Source organism: Ochotona princeps, chromosome 2 (assembly GCF_030435755.1).
Source record: "Ochotona princeps isolate mOchPri1 chromosome 2, mOchPri1.hap1, whole genome shotgun sequence".
Lineage (NCBI taxonomy): Eukaryota > Metazoa > Chordata > Mammalia > Lagomorpha > Ochotonidae > Ochotona > Ochotona princeps.
Genome location: NC_080833.1, coordinates 15670943 through 15697419, shown reverse-complemented (window position 1 = coordinate 15697419; position 26477 = coordinate 15670943). Strand labels below are relative to the sequence as shown.

The 26477-nt window shown below is 55.6% G+C and overlaps 3 protein-coding genes across 4 annotated transcripts in view; all 3 read right to left on the bottom strand.

The window, feature by feature from the left end:
- C1QA (complement C1q A chain) overlaps positions 1-25744 on the bottom strand; it is a 280199-nt gene extending 254455 nt beyond the window's left edge. The window contains exons 1-3 of the mRNA XM_004592385.4: positions 25621-25744; positions 24662-24834; positions 23300-23884 (exon numbers count right to left, since the gene is read on the bottom strand). Of these exons, the coding sequence (XP_004592442.3) occupies positions 23310-23884; positions 24662-24824 (738 nt within the window). The 5' untranslated portion in view covers positions 24825-24834; positions 25621-25744 and the 3' untranslated portion in view covers positions 23300-23309. The remainder of the gene's footprint in view (positions 1-23299; positions 23885-24661; positions 24835-25620) is intronic.
- Positions 8920-14592, bottom strand: C1QB (complement C1q B chain). The gene is made up of 3 exons (XM_004592384.2): positions 14482-14592; positions 10694-10891; positions 8920-9635 (listed from the first exon to the last, which is right to left on the bottom strand). The coding sequence occupies exons 2-3, from the start codon at positions 10872-10874 to the stop codon at positions 9061-9063; spliced, it is 756 nt and encodes a 251-aa protein (XP_004592441.2). The 5' UTR covers positions 10875-10891; positions 14482-14592; the 3' UTR covers positions 8920-9060.
- Positions 18395-20446, bottom strand: C1QC (complement C1q C chain). Of its 2 annotated transcripts, none has more exons than XM_058676656.1 (3): positions 20276-20446; positions 19894-20092; positions 18395-19207 (listed from the first exon to the last, which is right to left on the bottom strand). In XM_058676656.1, the coding sequence occupies exons 2-3, from the start codon at positions 20072-20074 to the stop codon at positions 18651-18653; spliced, it is 738 nt and encodes a 245-aa protein (XP_058532639.1). In that variant the 5' UTR covers positions 20075-20092; positions 20276-20446; the 3' UTR covers positions 18395-18650. The 2 variants fall into 2 exon arrangements, with proteins under 2 accessions (XP_058532639.1, XP_036350466.2); XM_036494573.2 differs by having other exon boundaries at positions 19894-20075; positions 20276-20444.
- Positions 25745-26477: the final 733 nt, after the last annotated feature.

Sequence of the window (26477 nt, the reverse complement as noted above, 5' to 3'; positions counted from 1 at the left end):
CCGTTTTCCTGCTGAGGAGACCGGAGTAGGTGATGTGGGATACTGACATTGTGGTCGGCAGCTTAACCCACTGTGCCAAAGCACCAGCTGCCCCCAGGTCTATTTTTAGCCCTTATTCCAGTGCGGGTCTCAAGGTCTCTCTCCGACTGAGGGGTGTTTTCAGCGTGACTCCCGGGGTAGCTTCTTTGGTGCTTCTCATTGCAGTGAGCTCTGGGTTGTATGTGAGGCACCATGCTGTGTCTACCTTCCCAGCAGCCCATGGGTGAGTTATTGCCCCATTTTGCAGACAAGGAAGTTGAGGCTCTAGTGGTGGTGGGGGCGGGATGCTGACTCCAGGTCCTAGAAGTGTCGGGTCTGATTGGGGGCACCTTGGAAGATTGCTCACCTGTCTCTTTGTTGTTCTGACACCCCAGCCTAGTCCTCAGTTCTCCTCCCCACTCCCAGCAGGTCCCACACAGCTGTGGCTGAGAACCCATGCTGGACAAGGCCCTGGTGGCCTGAGCTGTACAAGAAAAGGAATAAAGATGTTTTTCTCAGGTCTCCTTCCCTGTACACCAGCTGGGGCCGAGCCTGGTAAGGCTGACATTTATATACTCTCTTTAATCACATTAGCTGCTGTCTCGCAGACACGTCGCTCATGGGGGCCCAGCCATCTCTCCTGTGGACACGTGTGCCTGCAAAGGGTGCCTGCCCCCAAAGAGGGGTGAGTACAGGTCCTGGAGGCCACGGACAGGCCCTCGGGGCAGCACAGCCCATCCACTAGCCCAGCAGATGCCCAGCGTGGTCGAAACCCAGGCTGGAGAGAGAGGAAAATTGGCCACCAGAGAGGCCTGTGAATTTTTTTTTTTTGTGGTCTCTAGTGGCTCATGGGAACCTCATGAGAAGCAGTGGTCTCAGTTGGCAGGCCAGGGTGCTAGCATTTGTTGAGGACCTGTTGGTGTGTGCACAGCAACAAGTGGTTCTTTCTGACAGCCACTCTTCCCTGTGTGCCTGTTACAAGCTGGCAGGTGCTTGCCCGATGCCAGTCTGTGTGGCTCATGACACCCAAAGCCAGGATCGCTCCATTTTGTATCCCAGGAAGCAATAGCTTAGAGTTGAGGTGCCCCAGCCAGAAAGTGGCAGAGCTGGCACAGACCTAGAGGGGCTCCTGGGAGAGGAAAGGCACACAGCTCACCGAGCAGCATGTCCTGTGCTCGGTGCGTGGGGCTGGGTTTTCTTGGCTGTCTGTGGGCTTTTGCTTCTGCTCACACTGCACAGGGGCTGGGGGTGGGGCAGCTCAGGGTGAGGAGAGGGCAGAGAGAAGAATCTGAACAAGCAATGGAGCAATGAGGTAGGGAGGTAGGAGGCTGGGGAACAGCGGCGCAGAAGGGGTGCAAGTGATGCTGGGAGAGACCCTGTGTTCTTCTGGCCTCCGATGGGGGCCACCATGTCCACAGCAGGGGTGTTGGGCAGATTCAGTGGGTTCACATCTCTATTCTGGGGCTCCCGGAACCACTTGACGCTCGCCTGTGCCTTGCCTCACAATACTAGTCTTCCGGGGGAGATGGCCTGGGGCTAAGGGACACAACTGTGCTCCCCATCCCTGGCTGGGCAGTCCTTGCCACTTGCCCATCTCCCTCTCTGCGTAGGGGCTACTTGTCCAGGTGACATTGGGGAATTGGTTCCAGGACCACCAACAGATCTCCAGCTCCCAAGCTGTGCAAATCCTTTGGAGAAAACGGGGTCGGAATTGCATGTTGCCTGTGCACCCTCTGTGTGTTTGCAGGCATCTCCAGGTGACTTCCAGGATGAACACACAGTGAATGCTGCGTGTGTCATGGGCACACTGTATTGGCAGGGAATATGAACGGTGCAGCCAGTGCAGCCCTCACCATGAAGTGCCTCAGCCAGCTGGGTCAATTCTCCAATGCTGGTGACAGGTGCACTGCATTGCTATCTGACTGCAAGTCCTCTGCTCGCTGGAGCAAGCAAGAGGAACCAATCAATCCACCAAGTCACAGATCAGCCAACTGATGAGTGATTGAATCAATCATTGATTTGCTCACCTATGCTTTCATTCATTCATTTGTAAAACATGGATGTACTGGGACAGTTCCGTTCCAGCTTCCCTCCTGGGTCCTGGCTGAGTTCTGCGCAGGGCTGGCATAGTGGTACCGCAGCTGCTGCTCCTGCCTGCTGGATGACCTGTCTGACGTCTCTGCCCTCTTCCCACGGGAGTAGCAGCTCCTGTCACTCTTGGTGCACAGGCAAGGCATGGACTTGAGAGTGCCTATGCCACTAGAACCACAGGCGAGGCTACTGCCACTGAACTGGCGCCATTCTTTCCCCACTGGGAAGCAGTTTGTGGCTCAGAGAGGGCTAGTGGCTTGCCTGTGGTTACACAGCAGGTCAGGCTTTGAGGTCAACCTAGGATCAGGAGCCCTTGACCTCCTATCCAGGGTGCTTCCTGTCTGGCCAGGACTCCCCACTGTGGATACTCCTCCCTGGGTGGGCCCTGCTGGATTTCTTGAACTAAACACCCCCTGTTCTGCATCTGGGATGTCTCTGCAATGCCTCCTGGCTACGTGCTAAAATCAACGCAGCCTGCAGCCTGCTCTGCCAGGCAGACGTGTGAGGCTGTGTGTGTCAGAGTGGGGGAGGGCATGGAGGCAGGGTGCCAGGCACCCTCCGTGATGTCAGCGGGAGGCCAGAAGGGCAAGGAGATGAAAGGGAAGGAGACTGCAGGGCTCAGCCAGGGAGACACGGACCAACCCCCCAGAGCTGCTTGCTTTGCCTGCCCTTGAACTCCCTCACTGTCACCATCAGATTATTGTACCAAGGACCACAGCAGCAGCACCAGCATTCAGTGTTTGAATGAGCACCTGCTGGGCTGCACTGACCGCGGTCCACTCCTGAGCAACCGAAGTCAAGGCCAACTCCCTGCCCCTGCTTGGTAATGCAGTAGGTTAAGGCGCTGCTTGGGATGTCGGCCTCCCATGTCGGAGTGCCCAGGATTAAATCCCACCTCTGCTTCAGATCCAGTTTCCTTGGGAGACGGCAGGAGATGGATGGAGCTCCAGGCTCGTGGCTTCAGCCTGGCCCAGCCCTGTCTGTTGCAGGCAGCTGGGAAATGAACTAGTGGATCGAAGATCTCTCTTTCTGTGTTATTCTGTCTTTCAAATAAATGCAACTTTAAAAAAAAGCTGATGAAGGGTTGGCTCCATGGTGTAGTAGCTTAAACCTCCACTTGTGCTATCCACATCTCATATGGACCCTTGTTTGAGTCCTGACTGCTCCACTTCAAATTCAGCTCCCTACTTTTACGCCTGGGAAAGCAGCAGAAGATGGCATGACTCCTAGGACTCCTGCATGTGGAAGATTTGGAAGGAACTTCAGGCTCCTGACCTTGGACTGATCTACTCCAGCCCTGTTGGAGGAGAGAGCCAGCAGATGGAAGATCTCTTCTGTCTCTCTCTCTGTGTCTTTCTCTCTCTCTGAATCTGCCTTTCAAATAAAAATCTTTTTTAAAAATACAAAATAAAAAAATCTGGTGAGAGTTCAGTGGGATTCTGTGTGCCAAGCTTTTGGTACCCAGAGAGTTGTCCATGGGTACCAGCTGCAGCCATGACATTGGGTTGTTCTTGGAACTGGTGCACACACACCACCACAGAGCTTATTTCCTCAGCAACTTTCTGGGGTGGGTGTGACTGCCACCCCCAAGGGACAGAAAGGAGCCGGAAGCCCCCAGAGGTCCATTCATTGGCCTGAGAAGGCAGAGTTTATAATGCCGCAGGATGGATTTGAGTGCAGCCCTGCCCAGGTCACAGTCCTGGGACCCTGGGACCTGCCCCCTGGCGGAACCTTCTCCCTTGGGAGGCAGCTGCAGGCAGGAGGCCTAGCTCCTCGCATCTTGTCCCCACACAGCCCTCTGCAATGGCGAGGCCACTCAGCCACTGACCACGGCCTCCAAGTCTCGGCTCGGCCTCCAAGTCTCGGCTCGGTCTCCTGGGTGGGGCTGGAATCAGCTGGAATGAATGAGAAAAATACCGAACTTCAGGTTTCTGCTCCTGCTGTCAGATGAGGTGGGATTGGAACCTCTAGGGTGGGACTCGGATACCAGCAATTTCCAGGGGATTTGGCTATCACTAGAACTGGAGACCTAGTGCCCCTGATGGCTCAGGGTAGGAACTGTGATGCCCAGTTTACAGCTTATGGCACTGAGGCCCAGCGAGTCTTATCCTTATCCTAAGGTTGGAATCTGGCGGACGAGTCCATTGAGACAGCACAGGCTTGTGGGGGGACTTGGGGGCGTTCCGGGCTCCATATCCTGATCTGTCCTGGGAGCTACCCCTGTAATCAGTACAGATGACAAGTTCCAGCCCACAGGTTGAATCCTGCCCACAGTCTGTTGGTGTGCGGCCTGCCAGCTAAGAATGGTTTGTACTCTTTGAAATGTTTGAGAAAAAATAGCAGGAGAAATATTCTGGGGCATGTGAACGTTACATCAAATTCAGTGTCCATCAAGATTGACTGAACTCAGCTCCATTCATTTACCCATGAGATTCCAGGACCCCTTGAGCACAACAACGCCTTGTGTGCTCAAGTCCCTTATGGAAAATGCTGTATCATTAGCATATAACCCATACATAGCTTCCTGTACACTTTAAACCATCTCCAGGTGACCAACAATACTTAGTACAACAGAAATGCTATGGAAGGGACTGGAGCTCTGGTATAACACCCTAAGTGACTACCTGCGACACTGGCATCCCGTATGGGCTCAGGTTCAAGTCTTGGCTGCTCTACTTTCGATCCAGCTCCTTGCTCAAGGCCTGGGAAAGCAGTGGAGGATGGCCAAGCACATGGGCTCGTGTACCCTCAGTTCTCGTGGGAGACCTGGCTTCTGCTTTGCCCAGCCTGGGCTGCTGTGACTTTGGGGAAGCGAACCAGCGGATTGAAGGTCTTTCTCCCTGTATAAATCTGCCTTTTAAATAAATAAATAAATAAAGAGAAAGGCTGTGGGAATAGTCACTATCCTCCATGGCTTAGGGGATAATGACTAGGGGATAATCTTTCCCCGTGGCTTCCCTGTGAGAAACACCCTGAAGTGGGAGCCGCCTGGATGTTGCTTGTGGCTATCTTCCTGTGACTGAAGAGAAGGGTTGGGGCAAGGGAGGCCATGTGGTTGCAAAGCCTGAAGGATCTGATGTCTGGGTCCTTACAGAGAAAGCGTGATCTGGAGCACTTTCAGCAGCACCTAGAGCCTCGGAGGGGGCATGTTTCCAACCTGCAGGTGGCTGTGTCCCTCCCCTGTAGAACTTAGCATCCTCGGGCCTTGTGGATGCTGGGATCTCACTTGGGGCTGCAAGCTTAGAGGAACTTGGGCCTGCAGAGCTGACCCCTGCCTCAGCCCCGCACTGGAAGTTGGTAGCCCACTCAGAGAGTGGGGAGGGCTGGGGGAAAGCGAGGGAGGAGCCTCACCTGCCTATGCCCACTTCCTGCTGTCTTTCTGCTGGTGTCTGCTCCCCTCTGGTGGCAGTGAGCTGGGAGCTGGCCCAGCACGGTGAGTTTGTCTCTATCTCCTTGGGAATTTAGTCCAAAGACCTCAGCTTTGCCAGTGCTTTCATTTAGACAGGGTGCTTCTAGGAACTGACCATACCACAGGTGTCAAGGGCGTCCCCCAGGACATGATGGCTGCATTTTTTTTTTTTTTTTTGTACGAGGGTGAAATGGAAGATCAGAGGGCATTCACTTGGCTGTGGCCACTCAGCTGGTCAGAGGCCCAGGCAGGATTTGAGCGTGAGGTCTATTTGACCCAAGAGCCAGTGAGCTTGACCGTGACTCCGTCCAGCCCCTCAGGGTGACTTAGCCTGCTGTAATGTGCTAACAAGTTGCCTGGCATTGATTCTGTCTCCATCACGTACTAGGCAAGTCACGTGACTACTGTATCTCAGTGTTCCCAGCTGCAAAAACGGAGAGCAGGTATGGTGGTGATGTAGGTTAGCCTGAAGAGCTGACAGCTGTGATTTTATGACTTAACTAAGCCCTGACCTTCCTTCTCTGCCTCTTTTCAACCAGCTCAAAGTACCAGGCTCACAGGGAGGGGTCAGGTGGGTGATGGCAAAGAAGCCAGGCTGGAGTCAGGCCCATGGACTGCCTTGGTCTGACTATTGGGCCTGTAATGTCCGCTCTCTGATTCTCAATGTTCTCCTCTGTAGAATGGGAGCCATTGGACAAAGGCAGTGACTCTGAAAGTGTGGTCTCCCAACCAGCAGCAGGAAAAGAAGCTTAGAGTGAAATCTTTTGGCCTCACTGATGCTGGTTTAGACCACCTGCCTGTTAGGCTGCTGTGACTGAAGGTAAGACCACCCACTAGGTGCTTCACTCAACCCCTGGAGCTGCTGTTTGTTCTAGACCTTGCTCTTCCTTGGCGTCTGCTGATTGGGCCAACGTGTACCTTGCTGCACACTGAGCCAAGCAGATTCCCAGTTCAGGTGTTAGATTCTGTGTCACTGGGGCCATTGCTCTGGTGTAGCAAGCAAAGCTGCCACCCGTAGCATTGGCATTCCATATGGGTGCCAGTTAGAGTCCTGGCTGCTCCACTTCCCCACCTGGGAAAGCTATGGAAGACGACCCAAGTGTTTGGGCCCCTGCGCCTATTGAGAGGCCCAGAAGGAGCCCCTGGCTTCTGATTTTGGTCTGGTCCTGCCGTCTGGAGAGACAGTGCACACATGAGTGGAAGATCTCTCCCTTTTAACTAAATAAATATAAAAGTCTTAAAAAAAAAATCTGTGTTCTCTCCATAACAGACAGAGGGGTCAAGGTGTCACCTTGGCCATCCACTTGCCTTAAAGGTGGCAAGGCCTGCTCTGCAGAGAGAGAGGCCCAAGCAGGGAGGGAGTCATGGCCCCCCAGGTTGGAGTGCCCAGCTCTTGCTCCAGTGTCTGCTCAGGCAGGACTGTCCACCTGCTCCCTGGATGGCTATCTCTGAGCCCCTGTATTCTTCTTGGTTCTTATGACCTCATCCAACTCCCCAGAGAACTCTAAGGGATAACTCTGCTCACTGCAAAGCCATAACACAGGTAAGGAATTTGGATCCCTACACTTGCTAGTAGGAGACATTCACCTGCCATGGGCATGGCTGACAGAGTCCAGGGTTTCTGACTGATCTGGAAGCTGGGGTGGGGTGGATAGGGAAGAAAGGGCACCTTGTAAGTGTCGACTGAGGAGCCTGGGGCAGAATGGAAGTCAACACCCGGGCTCATGGTCAAAGACAGAGGAGCACCAATTCTGTAGGAGTGCTGACGCCTGATGCCAGTGGCCATGGCTGGCTCTGCCTGCGTGGGATACTCTGCACCTAATGTGGTCAGGTCTGCCCCTGGGATGAAATGGTCCCTGCCTAGACAGATCCAGCTGCAGAGGGTCAAGAATGTGGTCCTCTGAGGCCTGATGAGAGACCAGAGGGCAATGGAGAGGCCTGCAGATGTGGTCAGAGGATCATATGGCTAGGGTTTACCAAGAACACTGAGGCCAGCAGAGGCAGGTGCCAGGTCCAGCTGTGCATGGGTCAGCTGTGTGGCCCTGGGTAAATCCCTTACTCTTTCTAATCCCCCCAGTTTGCTTATCCATATGAAGGGCCTTCTAAGTATACTGCTTAGAGGCTGCCTCTGGAATTCAATGGGCTAACACACCCCAAGCAGAAGATATGCAGGAACCCCAGGTGGCTGAGCTCCTGTTGTTGTTGTTGCCATCATTGCTGGACAGATGTTTTGGGATGGTAGGGCCGAGCAGCAGATAGAACAGCCAAGCCTAGAGGAAAGATTTCAAACTTTGGCTGGAAATTCTAGGGTTGGGATGGTCACCGACGCCAGGCTGGGAGATGAAGCAGAGGTAGTAGCTATGCTCGTGAATGAAGGCCTGCGAGCTGGACCAGCCACAGGCAGGGGTGCCTTGGATCATGACTGGAGAGGGCTTGGCTGGGGGCAGGGATTCTCATAGAAAGGGCTAAAGTGAGCAGGTGCAGACTGGACCTCCTATTCCTGTGGTCTCCACCGACCTGGCAAGGACTCTTTATTGAGGGGCTGCTGTGCAGCCTGGACTCTGTCAGGGTTCACAGATGAGCAAGGGACTCACAGCCTACCTAGGGGGATGGAGTGGATATGAATGAAAGGGCAGCTGTGCTTTGTGCATGCTCTGATAGGAATGAGGGAGAGTTGGGGTGGAACATTGGAGGAGTACAGTTTGGGTGAGGCGGTATAGCCTGGGTGAGTTTCTGAGGCTGGTTGGGCTGACAAAGTGGAAATTTGCAGGTGAGCGACAAGTGGGCAGACAGCCCTGCTGCAGGAAAGCAGGGACAGGTTAGAGGAGCATGGGCTGGGCTGTAGCCAGTGGAGGTTGGGATGGAAGGTTGTTGAGCAGGGGTGTGGTGTGTCTTGTGACTGGATGATTCAGTAAGACCACAGGAGGGAGGGTGCATGGGGAGAATTGAAAGGGAAGGTCCCAGGACCAGAGTCAGCTATGATTCCTTGCTGGGCTAACATGAATTACATGTGCAAAGCCTCTTTCCGGATTGGCCCAGGTCTGTTGCTTTAAAGAGATCTTAGGTAGGCAGACTTTCCCTTAAATCCCAACTGTGGAACTCTACTTCCCAGCTCCTCAGCCACCTCTTCTGAACTCCAGGTGCAGTGCACCCTCTCTTGGGGAGGAAAGAATGAGAAAGCATCCAGTCGGTGGTTGGGTGGGGTGGGCGTTCCCACCCCCACCTCCCACTGGGTGGCTGGTGTAGGACAGAACAGAGTTTGACCACCTAGTCATCTCTAATAATGTGGGTTTTCCACATTCAGAGATCAGCCATGCATCCACTCCTTGAGCAATCCACTCATTCACTTGGTTGGCTTTCCTGAGCAGGTGCTGTGACCCAAGGCTGACTCTACCCAGGTCTCTTGGCCTTGAAAACTTTATTTACTCATTCACTCTGCAACATTCCCAGAGCTCTCCTGCATGCCCCTGAGGGGAGGAGCCAATGCGGGGGGAAGGGGGCGCATCGGGTGGGATGGGGTGAGTATCAGCCCCGCTGCCAGGTCATACATCTGCATCTGGGAAGAGCAGGAACCCAGAGAAGATGCTATTGGCCCCCTCCATGGCCAGCAGGGAGTTCTTATCGTTGGTCTGCAGGTGGACGCTCTCACCCATCTCCAGCTTGAGGACCACGCCACCCGTGGTGACCTGGAAGGTGTTGATGGAGTAGTCACAGAAGGTAAGCACCTTCTGTGGCTTCTCCCGGCCCCGAAAGATGCCTACACACAGGTTCCCTCGTGAACTGGCATGGTAGGTGAAGTAGTAGAGGCCGGGCACGGTACATGTGAACTTGCCACTCCGAGAATAGTAGTTGTTGTTCTCATTGGTGATGGTGTGCTCGAAGCGGACAGGAAGGTCCCGGCGCACAGGGGTGGCGGTGGTCTTTAGGACTGAGAAGACGATCTTCTGTGTGGCTTTGTAGTCTCCCGATTCGCCCTTGGGGCCGGGGGCTCCGGGGGCTCCTGGGACACCTTTAGGGCCAACTGGTCCCTTGGGGCCCACTTTTCCTGGATTCCCAGGACTCCCTGGGTCTCCCTTCTCTCCAAACTCTCCGTGATCGCCAGCTAGTCCTGGAAGTCCTAGAAAAAATGGCACAAAGGAAAGGAGGTGGTCAGAATCTTTGGCGACAAAAGGAAGGTACCTGGGCTGTGTCCTTGGGCAGGGCTCTGCCCCTCTCTGGGCCTGAGTCTGCCACCTGTCAGGAAGAGGAGGCAGCCCTTGAAGAGTCAGCTTCCGGCCCAGCGTTCTGCACTGCTCCTTCATTTGCCAGGAACAGGGACTAATTGGCAGGGAGAGGAGTCAACATCCCTGAGAAAGGTCCAAGGCCTCCTTCCTCCCCAACTTGTACAAGCACAAGTCTGGAGCGGGGATAATGAATATTTGGCATGCGTGTTAACCCTCTCCACTCTGACACCCATGGCAGACATCCCTAATCCATCACAGCACACATGCATTTTTTGTTGCCCCTGCAAAGTGAACTTCAGAATTCTCAACTCCACCACTCCATGCAGCCATTGGTTTGGCACAACACAAAACAAAACAAGCAACAACAACAACAAAACCCCTCTTTTCCAGACGAGCAGCACCCAGGAGTGCCTGGGAACATGGCTCTGGACACACACACTTGTTTATGTTCTGCCACGTGTGCTGTATCTGGCTGTGTCACCTTGATGTAATGAGTCGCTGTGAGACTCAGCTTGTGTTGTCTGGGATTCTGAAGATGAAATGAGTTTAGTTGGGGAGAGTGGCTGGCTCCGCAAATGAATAAGCAGCTTTTTTCAGGCTTGCTGCCCGGGTGTCATCTGATAGGTGAGGAGGTAGTGTTGAGAGGTGAAGTCAGACCCAGGAGTTGTATTCTAACCCATGACTGGGTGGTTTCCAAGGAGCTCTTGCGTGTTCTCCGTCTCCCTCTCTCTTGCTAGAGATTCATGTTCTAGCTACTGGGCTACCTTTCTGGACACCAGTTTTCCCATCTGTAAAGTGGGAATAGGAAATCCCCACTGGCAGAGCTATTACAAAGGCTTAGCAAGCAAATGGGTTTGTGGGTTTTGCAATCTCACAGGCAGACAACTGGGACTTGGGGTACAGGAGATGGTGTCTGGGCCAGAGACTAATGTGTTTGCAAAGCCCATCATACCTTTTTCTCCCTTTACCCCTGGGGTTCCAGGATTGCCATCAGAGCCAGGTAATCCTGGGATGCCTGGGGTGCCAGGGATGGCTGGGTGCCCGGAGCAGCTGCTCTGTGCTTGCGAAGCGTCCAACAGACTGAGCAACAGCAGCAGTGCTGGGATGCTGCCTCTTGGGCTCTTCATTGCCATGCTCTTTCTGCCGCCTTCTGTGGGGAGAGATGTGGAAGGTCACTCATGGTGACGCCTGTCATCCACCTGCCCATATGCCCATCCATCACCCACTCTTCCCTCTCCATCCATCCATCCATCCATCCATCCATCCATCCATCCATCCATCCATGTATCTATTGATGCCTCCACCCACGCACATATGCATCCATGCATCCATGCAGCCACCCACCCCCCTATGTGCTCACTGATTGTTTTCTCTTCCTCAGAGCCTGAACTAGGTGCTGAGGACACAGTGATGCACAAGATACAGCCACTGCCTTCACAATCCTGTCTGTGCCCTCAGGTGGGGGAGGGAGGGACAGAGAAAGAGGTCAACCCCTGAGGCACCAGGAGCGGTCACAGATTGAGACTGATGCTTGGAAGGGAAGGGTGGGGGTGTTGCGGGAAGGGTCACGGGCTTGTGAAGGGGAGACTAGTCTCTTGGGGAAGGCACTCCCATCCAGGAGAGGCTCCTGTCAGAGAAGAGGCGTTCAGGCCGTCATGTGAAGGTTCATTAGGGGTGGTGGGAGAAAGGCCCCAGGGTGGAGCAGAGGTTGGGGCAGCAGGGTCAGAGTTGGCGGAGGGAGGATTGCAGGGATGTAAATGAGACTGCAGGTGTAGGGGGCAGCATCTCAGCTCAGGCCACCCGTGCCTCATATGCAGAGGCCACTCCATGCCTATGGTTCTGACAGGGCTCCGAGGCCCCCAGAGGTCCAGTCACCTGCTCGGGGTGCACAGGAAGGAGCGTGATCCTCACCTGTTCTTCATTCCATTGAGGTAACATTCACATAATATAAATGACTTGATTCAAGTGGGCATTTAGTGATATCTGCCATCCTCGTAGCATTGTGGCCGCTGGCTCCTGGGTCTACTTCTAAGACAAGCTCATCATCTGCCAGTGAATGACCCTGGACACAAGACAGCTGCCTCCACGCCCCGCCTCTGGCCTCTCATGGTCCTATCTCACCAGTTCTGCATGTTTCCTACAAATGGGACCTTTGAGTGTAATGTTCCCGGGGTCACCCCTGTCGGTGCACACACCTGTCAGGACTTCCTGCACCTGTGTGGTGTCCCTCTGGGCAGAGTGCCTTGTGTGCTGCCATTTCTCACAGACAGCCATTCTGGGTGCGTTGACTTGTGCGCCACCGTGACTAGTGCTGCTGGGAACACGCACACGCTGATTTGAGCACCTGTTTGTAACTCTCTTGGGTGTACTCCTAGGAGCAGAATTCCCACTGTCACAGGAATTCTATGTTTACCTTTTTGAGACATTTCAGCCTATTTGTAAAAAAAGTTATTTGAGAGCCAGAGAGCTATACACACATCTGTGATTGCTGGTAAAGACAGAGCCACAGGGCACAGGGCCCTTCCCCAGCAGGACAGCCCCTGGATCCCACGGCTGTCCTGGAGCCAAGACACAGTCTCATTTTTAAAATTTATGAATCAACCTGAAAGGCAGAGTGACAGAAAGAGACACAGAGAGAGAGAGAGATAGGGAGAGAAGGAGAGAGAGGGAGATAGAGAGAGAGAGACAGGGAGAGACTGCCCTTCGCTGGTTCACGCTTCCAATGTCCACAGCAGCTAGGGCTGGCCCAGACCAAAGCCAGGAACCAGGAACTCCATCTGAGTCTCCCATGTGGGTGGCAGGAAGCCCACCCTGCCCCTGCCCCAAGCATGTGGGCCATTCTCTGTGGCCTTGCACATACATTAGTAGGAAGGGATGCTGGCATTGCACATGCTTGCTTAACTCATTGTGCCACAATAAGTTCCCATTTTAGGAGTAAGATATATCCTGGTCTCTGTGGGCTGAGTGGTAAAGCGGGACTGCTTCCTGGAGGAAGAAGGCTTTGACTAGTGTCCTGCAGCTGGGGAAAGTTGGCTTAGGGCCAAGGCGAGAAAGGCCACCTCTGCAGACCCCAAGGCTGAGATGGCACAAGCCATGGGCGAAGGTGGCCTTAGTGGAGACATCCCCGAAGAGACTGGGGTGAACATTTGGCCTTGCAGTTGTTTTTTAGGGTATCCACACCCCACATTGGAGTTCCTGGCTCTGGTTCCCTGACTCCAGCTTCTTGTCAATGCCGACCCCAGGAGGCTGCAGTGATGGGTTTGGTAACTGGGCTACTGCCACCCACGTGGGAGACCCTCCTGGAGATCATTGTGGATATTTGGAGGGGTGGCCCAGAAGTAGAAGCCGTGTGTATGTGTGTGTAGGAAAAGTCATTTCTGTTCGGCTTCTGTTTACCTGCCTATACAATGGGCATAATAGAAATCTTGGGCCTGACATGGTGGCCTAACGGCTAGAAGTCCTTACCATGCATGCACTGGGATCCCATAAGGGCTCCGGTTCGTATCCTGGCTGCCCCACTTCCCATCTAGCTCCCTGTTTCGTGACCCAAAGCCATGGGATCCTGCACCCACATGGGAGACCTGGAAGAGGCTCCGGGCTCTTGGTTTCAACTCCAACCATTGTGGCCACTGGGGAGTGAATCAGCAGATGGAAAAATCTTCCTCTTTGTCTCTCCTCCTCTCTGTATATCTGACTTTCCAACAAAGTAACTTAAAAATATAAAAAAAAAAAAGATAAAAGAAATCTCTCCCTGGAAGGGTGGAGCCTGGTGAGTTGGAGAAGTGTAAGGGTCCTTGGGCACTGTATCATTTTCTCCATCAGCCAAGAGCCCATGATTCTGGGAGCAGGAGGGAAGATGCCAGGAGAGAGAGGAAGGGGTCCCGCCCAGCGAGAGGGGTTCGTTCAGCCGGCAGTGGCCCCGGGCTGCGGAGCTCTGGCCAGTGGGGCGTTGGACATAGTGTTGGTGCATCAGACTCCCTGGGGGAAGCTGGAGACCGGGGTGCGGAAGTTGGAAATATCCCGATTCTTGTCCATTTCAGCATCCTTAGAACTCACCTGACCTGGCCCCACCAGCCCAGCCAGTGGGAACCCTTTCGCCTCTTCCTGGTCCCTTGTTGGAGTCTGGCTGAGCTGACCTTGAACTCTGCCTATGCTGCTGCTTGAGTGCATGGCCTCAGCCAGTGCTTCGCCTCTCACGGCCTCTCTGGCCGAGGTGCTGTCAGGACGATGGAACATAGCAGCCCCAGAGAGACAGCCCCTGGGACCCTTCTCTCCAGGACACCTGACCAGCACCTCTCAGCTCAGCTGCTCACCAAGCTCTCCACTTGCCAGGACCACGCTGAGCTTTCTAAGCACTGCTGATGAATGACAGCAGCCAGGTGCTGGCAAGGAGGGCTGGCCGAGGGGAACCTGGGTTCTAACCCCACCTCTGATCTGGAGTCACGGCCACAGTTGAGCAGAGTGTACGTTTGGCTATGGGAGATCCTGAGCTTCTTTGGGACTGGCAGCAGCCCAGGATGGTTTCCTCAAAGGGGGTCTCAAGTGACAGAGTCAGGTGACCAGCACATGCAAGCACAGAGTCCAGGACCCCAGAACCCTCTGCCGGAGTCTCCACTCATCTGCTTGCCAAGGTTCACCCCACTCTCTGCTCGGTTAAACACACAAGGCTGGTCTAGACTGGGTGCCTTGGCCCACGCGCTGGGTGTCACAACCTCCCTGCCACACCAGCCCCCTCCTCACCTGGGGACTGGGTGTCCTTTGAGGCCGCTGAGCTGGGCAGCAGTGGGACTAGGAGCTCAGAGCCCGCTGCTCTTTGCTCCAAAGCGGAAGCTCTGTGTCCCGGGAACAGGAAGGGCTTTCCCCTGACTGCCCCCTCCTGCAGACCCCCCCCACTTCCCATCTCCCGACTGTCTCCCCACCCTGTTGCCCTCAGGCAGTTTCAGATCCCATTTCTGCCTTCTGGAGGGGTTTACTGTAACTGGGGCTGGGGGGTGGCCAATTGGGTTTCGCCGACTCAGCAGCTGTGGGGCACACAGGCTGTGCAAGGAGGCTGTGCTGCATCTTGTGTTTGTAGCCTTGTGATCTGGCACTGATGCCAGGGCACACCCAGCAGGAGGTGATGTGGGGACCCTTGAGTCCTACTTGCCTGTCAAATGCTCTCAGCCAAAGGCAACCAAGGGAAGCCCTGTTTTCTCTGCCATGTGCTGAGGCCACTATTCCACCTGCTGAACAATTCTCACTGACCACTAGGGGGAGCATGGAAGGACTGATGGAGGGGAAGGGGCATGTGGGGGAAGTGGGGGTGTCGGGTGTGTTCATCATCAGCATTGCCTCATGGCCCAGGTGCCCCCTTTCTGGGCTCATCTCTGCCGTCCCTCCAACCTCGCATTCTGCACCTCCGTGCTTTCCTGGCACTCCGAAATAATCTAATAATGCATTTTAAATGTGCTCATTATTTATTTATGGCCCTGCCTCTGCCTCAAGCTGGGCTGGAGGCTGTGACAATATGAAGCAGTTGGGGGCCTGTTGCTTGCTGATCCCGGAATGACACCAGCTTAGGGCAGGAGGAGGGCTTGGAGGAGACCCCACCCAGCCTCCTCATTCTGCATGTGGGGAAACTGAGGCCCAGAGAGGACAGTCTTCATCCTTACACAGGCAACGTTGGCTGTTATAAGCCAGGCCCTGGAAATGGAGCAGGAAGACAGTCAGCTATGGCTCTGGACCCTGTTGTGCCCGTTCTACTGGGGTCATTGGTGGTCAACATCAGATGACATCCTAAGATTTATGCTGCTGTGTTAAGCATCACACACACACACAAAAAGCCATTGCCAGGGCTCACACCTATGTAGGTGGCAGGTTCAATGGCTGACATCCCAGGCAGCAGGGTAGCAGCCCTCTGCAATTGAAGGTAGCGAGACTCCCTTCTCGGAGGCATCCCAGGGACAGCCGCCACCAAGCACCAGAAACTGCACATACGGGAGGTGTCTTGATCTCTGTGTTTGGAGATTTAAAAAAAAAAAAAAATGTCCCTGGCTTGTGGATGCTGACACATGGAAATCTAGCACCAAGTGCATGAAATGAAAGGGGAGGAAAGGAAGCTTGATAAAACCAGCAGGGCTCTGGGCTCGACCCCTGTAAACCCAAAAGGAGCCGGGGGGGGAGAGGGAAAGGGCAGCGGGAACTTGGTGGGCTGCAGGTGCAGGGTCCCATCTGAAGGCCTGGTTGTGGTCTGTAATTCCCTGGTGGCAGGTAGCACTTGGGAAAGCTGGCTTTCATTAGGGTGGAAGCAGCAAGGCTAAGGGCAAGACCCAGCAGAGAGTGGATCAAGTCTGGGCTTTGGAATGGACCACTTTCAAGTTTGAACCCAGCCACGTGACTTTTTAACTGTGTGACTACAGGCACAGGGGCTGGCTTCAGCCTCCTTGGGCTTGAGCACTGGTCTCCTGGGGTCCCTGGGGAGTCAGTGAGCTCAGTCTGCAGGTGAGGGCCCCTCTGGGTGGTCAGTCCCTGGTGAGCACCCAATGCAAACATAGAACCTGTCTTATGCGCAGGAAGGGATTTGGTGGAGCCTGGACTCCTTGGGCCCACAGGAGACCTGGATATGGGCATCAGGGGCTGGAGGTTGTGTCCCTGGGCCTTGACCCCTGAGTGGTAGCTGCTGATCTTTGGGCCTGTGGCCCACAGAGTGGATAAGCCCTGCAGAGGGTAGGGAAGCCTCTGTTTTTATGCAACCAGGGGGACCTGTCCTGGCTCCTGTGCCCTCTCTGCCTCCCTCCACCCGCAGCACAACAGTGAAGTGGGCATTTTCAAAGGTCTGCCTCTCCTGACAAAGAGAGGCAGATAAGGAGAACGGAACCAGCCCGGAAACTCTTGCTTGCCAAGCACGGATTCTGCTGTGACTCTGGCCTACACGAGCACAGTATTGATTTGTGAGCCAAAGACAGATGAGAGAAGTCGGAGCACCCGTGGCCTTGCTGGGCCAGTGGATAGGTGGCTGGGTGACTGATGGAGGGGGAGCTGTGAAGGCCCGGTGCCTGGGCATGGTGAGGTCAGCTGCGGCCCCTGCCTCTTGCCACCTGCTCCATCTCTGTCTGCCTGTTGGCCCCACACATATATCTTGTGGCCCACTGTGGACATCAGAGGGGTCCTGACCATGAGAATGCATTGGCCAGGCCTGCTGTTCTGGCAGCCCACCTCTGCCTGCCACGGCCTCCAGGAGCTTTCTGGGGCCTTGTGAACTAAGCTGAGATGCCAGCCAGGTGGGCCAGCTGCTCCCAGACCTAAGCATGCCTCAGATTCCCCCAGTTCTGTTGCAAACCCTTCAGGTCTGCCCAGGAGAGTCATTTTTAAAAAAAATCTTTTAGTAGTTAAGCCAGCACCCAGGGGCCTGGGCAGGTGCTAGATCCATAGCAGCTGGTCCCAACCACCAACAGCCTCAAAGCCAACAGCACCTGGAGGCTTGTGGGCAGCAGGGACTTTAGACAAACTCCCGGAGCCCCCAGTTTGCAAGTCAGATATGTGAGCGCCATTTCCCTGTCACCCCCATCCACCCACAGCCATCTCACAGGACATTGTTATGAACACTCACAGAGTTCATATGTGTGGGGCACTGGGGCTGCTACGGTAGCATGCAGGCTAATCCTCTGCCTGTGGTGCTGGCATCCTATGTGGGTGCCGGTTTGTGTCCTAAATGCTCTACTTCCAATTTAACTCCTTGCTTATGGCTTGGGAAAGCAGCAGAAAATGGCAGAGCCTCTGAGTCCACACACTCACCTGGGAGCCCAGAAAGAAGCTCTTGGCCTCCAGCTTCGGACTGGTTGAGCTCTGGCCATTGTGGCCATTTGGGGAATGATTGAGCAGATAGAAGACCTGCCTCTCTTCTCTCTGTATAAAAAAGTTAACCTTTCAAATAATAATAAGAAAAAAATGTATAAAGCACTTAGCATATGCGCAGTGTATAGTGAATGCTCAATAAGTGTTAGCTATTGTGACTTTTTAAAAAAAGATCTATTTTGAAAGGCAGAGAGAGAGATATTATCTATCATATTCCAATTTCACTCTGTGAATTGCCACGAGAGCCAGGGTTTGTTCAAGCTGAATTCAGGAACCCCAGTTCCATCTGGGTCACCCATGTGCTTGGGACGATCCTCACACTCAGGCCATCCTTGCTGCTTTCCCAGGTGCATTAGCAGGGAGCTGGATTGGAAGTGGAGCAGCTGGGACTTGAACCAGTGCCCATGCGGGATACCTGCGGTGTTACAGGTAACACCTTAGTCTGCTCTGCCGTAACACCATCAGCCACTAGCAGGATTTTCATTCACCCGTTCATGCTTTTAGCTGTTCATTTACCCACATAAGCATCCATTAACCCAATTCACTCATTTGTTCAGACCACGATGCCCATGCTGTATCTTCCTGAGTCCAAGCTGCTCCCCAAATTCAGCAGGGCCTGGAGACCACATGCACGCTTGCCAGCCAGCAAGCTTAGTGCTGCTAGCGGCCACAGTGCCTCTCCTGCAGAGGGGGCTGGCAGTCAGTTCCGTTGGGGCTGCTGGGAGCCAGGCTCTCCTGAGCACCTGTGAGATGTCCCACGTCCAGCCTGATACCAAGCTGAAGCTGCTACATTCAAGGAATGGACAGTGAGGAACTCAAGCCAGGCGTTTTCACTGATTTATTTGTTCATCTGTATTTCTCCCCATTTCTTTCAATACGCGCCCCCCCCCCAAAAAAAAACCCAGTGAGGTTTCCAGCAGGTATTAGGTACAAGGAGTAACTTCTGAAGCTGCACAGAGAAGGAAGAGAATTTGTGGACCAAGGGATCAAGGCAGGCTTCCTGGAGGAGGAGTCCATCAGGTGGGGACAAAGGCTTGGACAGGGGTGCAGACAGGGACAGCTGTGGGCTGTGCCCCCTAGTCAGGAAAGAGCAGGAAGCCAGAGAAGACGCTGTCGGAGCCCTCGGTGCCCACCATGCCATTGTAGTCGTTGACGGCCAACCACACCTCGTCGCCCACCTGCAGCCGCAGGGACACCCCGCCCGAGCTGACCTGCTTGGTATTGGACGTGTGGTCACAAAAGGCGGTCATCCTGTTCCCGTTGTGGTACAGCTGAACACACAGGTTGGCTGTATTTGAGGTGTGGTAGACGAAGTAGTAGAGGCCGGGCACTTTGCAGGTGAACTTGCCAGTACTTGTGTCGTAATCCCCTTGAGGGTTGGTGATGACCGTGTTGAACTTGACCAGACCATTGGGTGTCGGGTACTCGGCAGTCTGCCGAGTGACCGTGAACACTGACTGGTGCTTTTGCTTGTACCTGCCCTCCACACCTGGCTCTCCTGGAGGGCCCCTGCGCCCAGGCTCCCCCGGAATCCCAGAGGCTCCCATGGGGCCGTTTTTCCCTGGATGGCCGGGTGTGCCTGGTTCGCCTTTCTGACCCTTGGGTCCTCGGATCCCTGGGATAGCTGGGATTCCTAGGCAAAGAGAAAGCAGGAGGGAAGTGACAGGGCAAGAGACAGGCCAGGGCAGTCCTAGGGTGTCTTTCTCGGGCTGACTAGCCAGGTGTGGTCTCTAGAAGTTTCTTCCCGTATGGACCATCTGCCTGGCAGCAGTGTGTGGGAGCAAGATATAGCCTAAGGAGAGAGAAGTCTTGCTTCCCCTGGACTTGACCTCTGACCTTGGTTACATTTCCACAGCCCCTTTGCCTCTCTGCCTGTTTCCACATTTGTCATGGAGGATGGGATGTGAGTCAGCAGAGCCCAATGGGGTCTCCAGAACATGCTGGAGGAATCCCAGGGTCGGATGAGATGGTTCTATTTAGGTCACAAGGCTGTCCACCCTGTGGGCTAAATGTAAGCAGAGACCCTTACAGGCTGGCAAAGGCCTCCTCCTGGACAGGGCTTCCCGGTAGCTGCTCAGCCTGCTCCCTGGCACGGAGGAGGAAAAGGAGAGGCCGCGAGGCAAAGCTCCAGGGCAGCCCGGTGCCTGGGCTCTGAGGATAGAGGATCTGGATGGCCATGGAGTGGCCTCAGTCCTGGAGCAGCAGGGGCAAGAGGTGGTGGGCTTCCTGCTTGCAACACCTAAGTCCTGGCCCCCTAACCAGCCCAGTCAGATGCTCTGCCCCTGCCCCTGCCCCACCACTCCAGATAGGCAGACTCACCTGGCTCACCCTTGGGTCCTGGCAGCCCATCATGCCCATCCCTTCCTGGAGTCCCAGGCAGGCCTGGCATTCCAGGGATTCCGTAGCAGCTTGTGCTGGCCTGGCTTCCAAGTGGTAGGGCCAGCAGGAGGAGCAGCAGGTGTGCCCCATGCAGGGGCTGGAAGGTGGGGCTCACATCCATCCTGCGAAGGCAGCAGGCCTGGGGTGGGGGGAGATGCACAACTGGCCCACTCAGCCTCATGTCCCAGCCATCCTTCTTGGTCCTGGGACCCACCCTTTTACCCCAACCCCACACCCTTGACACCCATCAGCCAAGCTGTCCCTGGTGTCATGTTTCAGGAAGGTGACATCGGCTGTCCCATGGGCAGGGTGCCATCCTCACCTGGGTGGGGGACTTCTGTATGGCTCACAGAGAGGCCTTCCAATCTGCGAGCCCTTTCCTAGGCATGCCAACACTGTGTTGGGGCGGCCTGAGCCAGGACGGCCCAGGGCGGGGCTGGACAGCCCCCTGGCCTCCTCTCTGCACCACAGCCCACATCCCCTTTCTCATCAGTTTTCCTGAGTCCACATTTCCTTCTGGGTGCTGAGCCAGACTGACCCCAGCAACATCCTGTCCCCCTCCCTCCCCCTGCCTGTTCCAGAGGGTCAGAAATGAGGAAATGGCCACTGCCAGCATCTGGTTAAGGGGTGCTTGTGTGCATACATGTACGATCATGCATGTGTGAATACGTGTGTGTGTGTGTGTGAGTGAGCATAAGACCCCAGACTACAGAGGCTCCCAAAAGCAGGCTCCGCCTGTCACCCTGTGTGGTGGTGCTAAGTTGACTGTGGCTCAGTTGCTATACCACATCCCGGGGGGGAAGGGCTAAACCGTGGCAAGACAGAAAATCGAGACTCAGGGAGAAGCTATCCCTGGTTTGCCTGGTTTCTTGGAGTTCTAAGTCTCGCCCTGAGAACCCTCTGTGCCGCTGCTCCAGAAGCCAGCCTCACACGCACCTGCCAAGGACAGGACTTGGTCTGGAAGCGTCCGTGTCCCATCCTGGCTGCTGCACTCAGAGGTGGGAGTCCAGAAGAGCCAGCAGCCTTGGGCTTCTCTTGCAGTCCTGCCACTCCCTTGTCTCAAGGCCTTGAGCAAATCACGGGTTCTCTGGGCCTCACTCGGCCCTTTTGTACCCTGGGGGTGTGGCAGGGTGTGAGCGTGGGAGCCTCTGTTGCCCATGGAAAGCTCAGCTTTCCTGTCATCACTGCCTTCCCCAGCTGGACCAGAGGAACCGTCCCCCAACCTGGGCCTCTGCTGCTGGAGCTCATTGTGGATGGTGAGGGGTTGCCAGTCAGGGACAGGCTGGAAGATCTGCTCCGCTTCTCCCTCCCGTCATGGGAGGTTCATGGGAGAAGAGGTTCTGACCCCTGCCCCATCCCTGTCCCTGTGTGTGACTCTCAGGCAGTGATTCCATGGCCTTGACTTTGAACTTTTGTTCCTCCTCCTTACCACCTGGGACAGTGTGTGTTATAGGCGTGAGCAGGATGCCAGCACCCAGCATCTGCCCTGCTGAGTGGCGTTCCTGTCTGTCCAGTGATGAGGGGATCTCAGAGTGTCCAGTGAGGTCCCACTGGGTGGGTGGAAGCTAGGGGACAGAGAAGACAGGACCAGAACCATGCTACATGGGCAGGGGCACCAAACTGTGACGCCAGCCCCCATACAAGTCCTCTGCGCCAAGGTCTATCTTATCCAGCAGGTGGCAGTCTCAGCCCATACTCAGTGGTCCCAGCCAAAGCAGCCCATCCCGGAAAGGCGGCCTGACCCATCCTGCACCAGCACTTCCCTAGTTCCACCCCAAAGCAAGGACGCTGTACCTGGCACGCACAGCTCAAGGTGTGTGTGTGTGTGTGTGTGTGTGTGGTGTGTTTTGGGGGGCACTTTGGAGGGTTTGTGGATCTTCTCTGGGTGTCTGCGGCTGTGAGTGCTGGGACAGCAGCTTGGGCACCCCTGGTGTGTGTGGAGGGTAGGGAGGGGGCGCGTCCCCAGTGTGCCTCTCTGAGGGGTGCCTGTCTTGAACCCAGAGGGGCATCGCCATGTCACATGTTGGTGGGCAAGTAGGGCCACACGCATCCCAAGCGAGGTATAGATGTGTATGTGTGTGTGACAGTGGTGTGTGTGTGCGGCCATGATGTGTGTGTCTGTGGAATCATGTGTACAGTGCACACATGTGTGTATGACTAATATGTGTATATGTTTGATTATGCATGTATGGACGTGTATGAGACTGTGGTGTATATATGCCTAATATGCACATGGGTGCCTGGTGGTATGTATGGCTGTGATACATATGTGTGCATGTGCACACAGCACACTGGTACAAGCAGGTTCCTCTGAGAAGAGACAAAGGACATTAGACTGTCACTGCTGACCTCCTGGCCTCCCCGTGGCTCCACAGCCCACGCACACATGTGGGAGCAGGTTCCTTCTGAGCAGCTGCCTAAGGGGACTAGCAGGACCCCAGGGATGCACCGTGGGGGTTCCAGATGCCCAAGTGCCCGGGCGGGATGCCCCGCAGGCGATGCAAGCAGCAGCCATGGCCTCCCTGTCTGCTGGGCAGTACACGGAGACCAAGCTGCAGGGATGGCTGCCAGTGCCCTTGTCCTGCTGTGCCTTCTTTCGGATTCCTGCCCACGTCTTCCTGGGACAGGGCAGCAGACACATGGGCGGGAGTTATATGCAGCCACAGAGGCAGGTGACCAGTGGCCAGCAGGGCAGTGGTTAAACCACAAGTGTGACTGTTGGCAGGCTCGGTCCTGTTCCAGCTCCTGCCCGTGGATACCTGGGCCGGTGGAGTTTCACTGTCTGTGAGATGGGGGGTGCAACTGTCAACAGGAAGCAGAATAATCGCCTAAACTCCTGGGAGCCAGCACCTGCTCCCATGCTCTACTGGGAGGCCATCAGATCATCCCAACCACCCTCCCAGGGGTGAGCTGCAATTGGTCCCATTTTACAGAGAAGGAAATTGAGACCACACAATGGCGGACATGAAGTAAGAGGCACGCCAGTGACAACTAGAAAGGGGATGGTGCCAGGGTCTGAACCTGAAGCACCCAGCTAGGGAGAGCCTAGGACAGGGCTGCCTCCTGCTCGCTCTGGTGTCCTGATCACCCTTGAGCGCCCCCTCCTCACCTGCCCTCCCCCGGCGGGGAGCCAGCGAAGCCAACCCAAGCAGGTAGAGAGGCATTTATTTTGGGGGAGGGGCTGAGATATGGCTGAGAGCAGGTGGAGGGGTTTCGAGTCTCGGAGTCGGGTCTCTCCTTTCTGGCCGCTCATCCAACAGCACCGCACCCCCCCTTCCTCATTCCACAGAGTAGAGTGTGGGGGATAGAGGGGGCGGTGAGCAGCGGGGTGGCAGAGCTGGGGCACAGGAGGCAGTTCAGTTGGATGGAAAGATGAGGAAGCCGCTGAAGACGCTGTCGGCCTCGTTGCCCTGGTAGATGCGGCCCGTGGTGGGGTCCTTCTCGATCCACACCTGGTCCCCTTTCTGCAGCTGCAGCACGGTGCCCCCCGACAGCACCTGGAAGAGTCCCCTGCTGTTGCTGTCGCAGAAGCCCACGGAGCGGCGCACCTGCGCCCTGGAGGAGGAGGCGATGAACAGGCAGAGGTCCCACTTGGACACCACCTGGAAGGTGAAGTAGTAGAAGCCAGGCACGTTGCACACGAAGCGGCCTGAGTGGTTCTGGTACGGCTCTTCCTGGTTGGTGATGATGGTGTCGAAGATGACCACGTTGCCGCCTGTCGGCGGGTTCCGCCTCACTGCCGAGAAGGCCGGCCGTGGCTGGTCCCTGATGTTGCCTGGGTAGCCCTTGGTGCCTTTGGGTCCCGGGCTGCCGCGGTCCCCTACAGGGCCACTGGGCCCTGGGAAGCCCACCTTGCCAGGGCTGCCGGGGGGACCTGGTTCCCCAGGGTCTCCTTTTAGGCCTCGGATGCCCGTGCGCATGCCAGGGGCCCCTGTGGGGAGAAAGGGCCGGCAGACCGAGAGTGAGAGTCTAGCGCTGGCCAGTCCTCGGGACAGGACTGGGAGCCCCGCGTGGTGGTGGGCAGGACAGACTAGATTCAGATTAGCTGTGAGACCTTAGATAACTGTGCCAACTTCTCTGAGCCTCTGCTGAAAAATGGAGAGCAGCAGCACGTGGGCCGAATGGGATGCCCTGTTGGCTCTGCGGTGTCCTGCTGGCGGCTGCGCCTCCGCACCCTTGCAGGCTGGAGACTCCCCCTCCCCCTGCCCAGGCTTGGGGTCTGCCTGGCCTTCGGGTCTGCTCGCAGAGGGGTCACACCAGATTTTCTTTCTCACCCTGGAACTTCCTCCCTTTTCCATCATCCTCAGTGCTTTTACTCTAGAAACTTTCTGAGGTTTGGAGAGGGAAGCGGGGGCAGAATTGGGGGGTGCAGGTGCCTCTTTCTATACTGGGCAAGGCTGTCTTTCTACTTCACAGCTGAGGCAACTGAGGTGCAGACAGGGCCAGTCGCTTGCTCAAGGCCACACAGCAAAATCCCTGGAACCCAAGCCTTCTAGTCAAGGACCAGGGACCCAAGACCTTCATGACTAGAACCAACCCATTTTCTGGAGGAGAAAGGTGAGGCTGAGGAAAGAGGATCCAGGCAGTAAGAGGAGGGGGGACTGATTAGGACTCCCCAGCTCCTAGGGCTAAGTACCAACTAGAGGGGCTTTTGCCTCCCCACTCCCCAACCAGGCTGTAGAGCTGTGCCCAGAGCGAGGCTACTCACCAGGCGCCCCTCTCTCGCCCTTGAGGCCAGGCCGACCCGGTCGGCCAGGTATCCCTGGGACCCCATCCCTGCCGTTGGGGGCTTGGCACACATCCTGGGTCACCCCAGAGGCCAGACATGTGGCTAGCACACAGACCACCAGCCAGCTCCATGAGATCTCCATGCTGCCAGCCCTGTGGAGACATGGACGGAGCCTGGGCAGGCGGGACACAGCCCACTCCTCACGAACACCAGAGGTGCGGCTCTGTGCCCCTTGCACACATTCTCCACTAAACTCCAGGGCCCCACACTTCCCACCCCAGAACCACAGCATCATACAGAGACCCGCAGAAGCCTGAGCCCAGCCACACAGTCACAGTCAGACCCAACCTCTTCCCACACAGCCCTGTCCACCAGTTCCAAACCCACTACAGTAGCCAGACACACAGACCAAGAGCCAAGCGGCTGGCTTCCCTCCTTCGTGGGGGCGCAAACATTCATACACTCCCATGGTTGATCGATTTCATTGAACAAATATTTATCGAGTGCCGGCTCCTTATTTAATCAACACTCTCTCGCCCAGATGGCAGAGCTGTGCAGACACACACGTATGACACCCTGTACCTGCTCATCAGTCTGCACATCACCTGGGGTGTGCTGTCCCCCACAGCCCCCTCCTGGCTCTGGTACCCGGAGCCTGCTCCTGGCTCCTTGGGCTTTTGGGGCCAGGACCCAGAAACTGTAGACCTGCTTCATTCCGCATCTTCTGCAAGTCTGGCTCAGGAAGCTAATGTCCCCTCTGCTCACTCGGGATGCTGCCTGAGCCAGCGCTGGTGGGGCCCACAGCTGGCCAGCCTCAGCCCCTGCCCGTCTGCCTTGGTGGCAATGGCAGGGTGGGGGGTTCTGGCTACTTGGACCAGCTGCCTGCTTCCCTGAGTTCCTTAGCTCCCCAGCCCCTCCCTCTCGGGCTCTGGCCTCACCTGCCTCGGGTTGTCTGCTCCCGGCTGGATGCTTCTGCCCTCTGCCCAGGGGCCCTGGGGTGATGGTCAGTGGGAGTGGCGCTGGGGAGCAGCCAAGTTTCACATCCCTTCCCCCTTCCCCTTCTCCAGACTTGCCTCCGGAGCTTCCCCAGGGGCCAGAGCTTGCCAGCGACATTTTGAGCAGATGTCAGCAAGACCAGATGCTGGCTGTCCTGCCGCAGCCCCAGCTGGTGTGGGGGCAGGGCGAGGCATGGAGAAGAGGGGAACAGGGGCGTCTTTCCAGACTTGGTCACCTGCAGGACTTTGTCTTGGTGAGGAAAGCAGCGTATGTTCATTTCCTGAAGCTTGGAAAACACAAAGAAGAAAGGAGTGTGTGTGTGTTGTGTGAGGTGCGTGAGATATAACAGTTTCCATCGCTTCCAAGTAGCGTGTCTTGGGGAAATTATTCAATGTCCCAGAGCCTCAGTTTTCTTATCTGTAAGGTAGGAATAGTAGATTCTACCTCATCTGATCATGAGAACATTTTAGCAGTCCATCGCCTTAACCACTCGGCCATCTCGTCCACACGAGAACATTTTAATGACATGGAATTGCAGAATGTGAAATCAACAGCATGTATCAGCATTTAGAGAAACTGGTGAGGGAGGGTCTGACTGGCTAAGCCTGCGGTGCTGCTATCCCATAAGGGCACCAGTTTCAGTCCAGGCTGCTCCACTTCTGATCCAACTCTTGCTAATGGACTAGGAGAGCAGTGCAGGATGGACCAATTCCTTGAGCCCCTGCACTCACATGGGAGACATGGAAGAAGCTCCTGGCTCCTGGCTCCTGGCTTTGGATTGGCTCAGCCCTGGCCGCTA

What these genes read in the sequence shown, in the direction of transcription:
- C1QC (XM_058676656.1), bottom strand. Translation starts at nt 20,074, where the DNA reads ATGGATGTGAGCCCCACCTTCCAGCCCCTGCATGGGGCACACCTGCTG. An exon ending in AGGACCCAAGGGTGAGCCAG is followed by an intron (nt 19,208 to 19,893) that starts GTGAGTCTGCCT and finishes CTCTTTGCCTAG; the next exon opens with GAATCCCAGCTATCCCAGGG.
- C1QB (XM_004592384.2), bottom strand. Translation starts at nt 10,874, where the DNA reads ATGGCAATGAAGAGCCCAAGAGGCAGCATCCCAGCACTGCTGCTGTTG. An exon ending in AGGGGTAAAGGGAGAAAAAG is followed by an intron (nt 9,636 to 10,693) that starts GTATGATGGGCT and finishes CATTTTTTCTAG; the next exon opens with GACTTCCAGGACTAGCTGGC.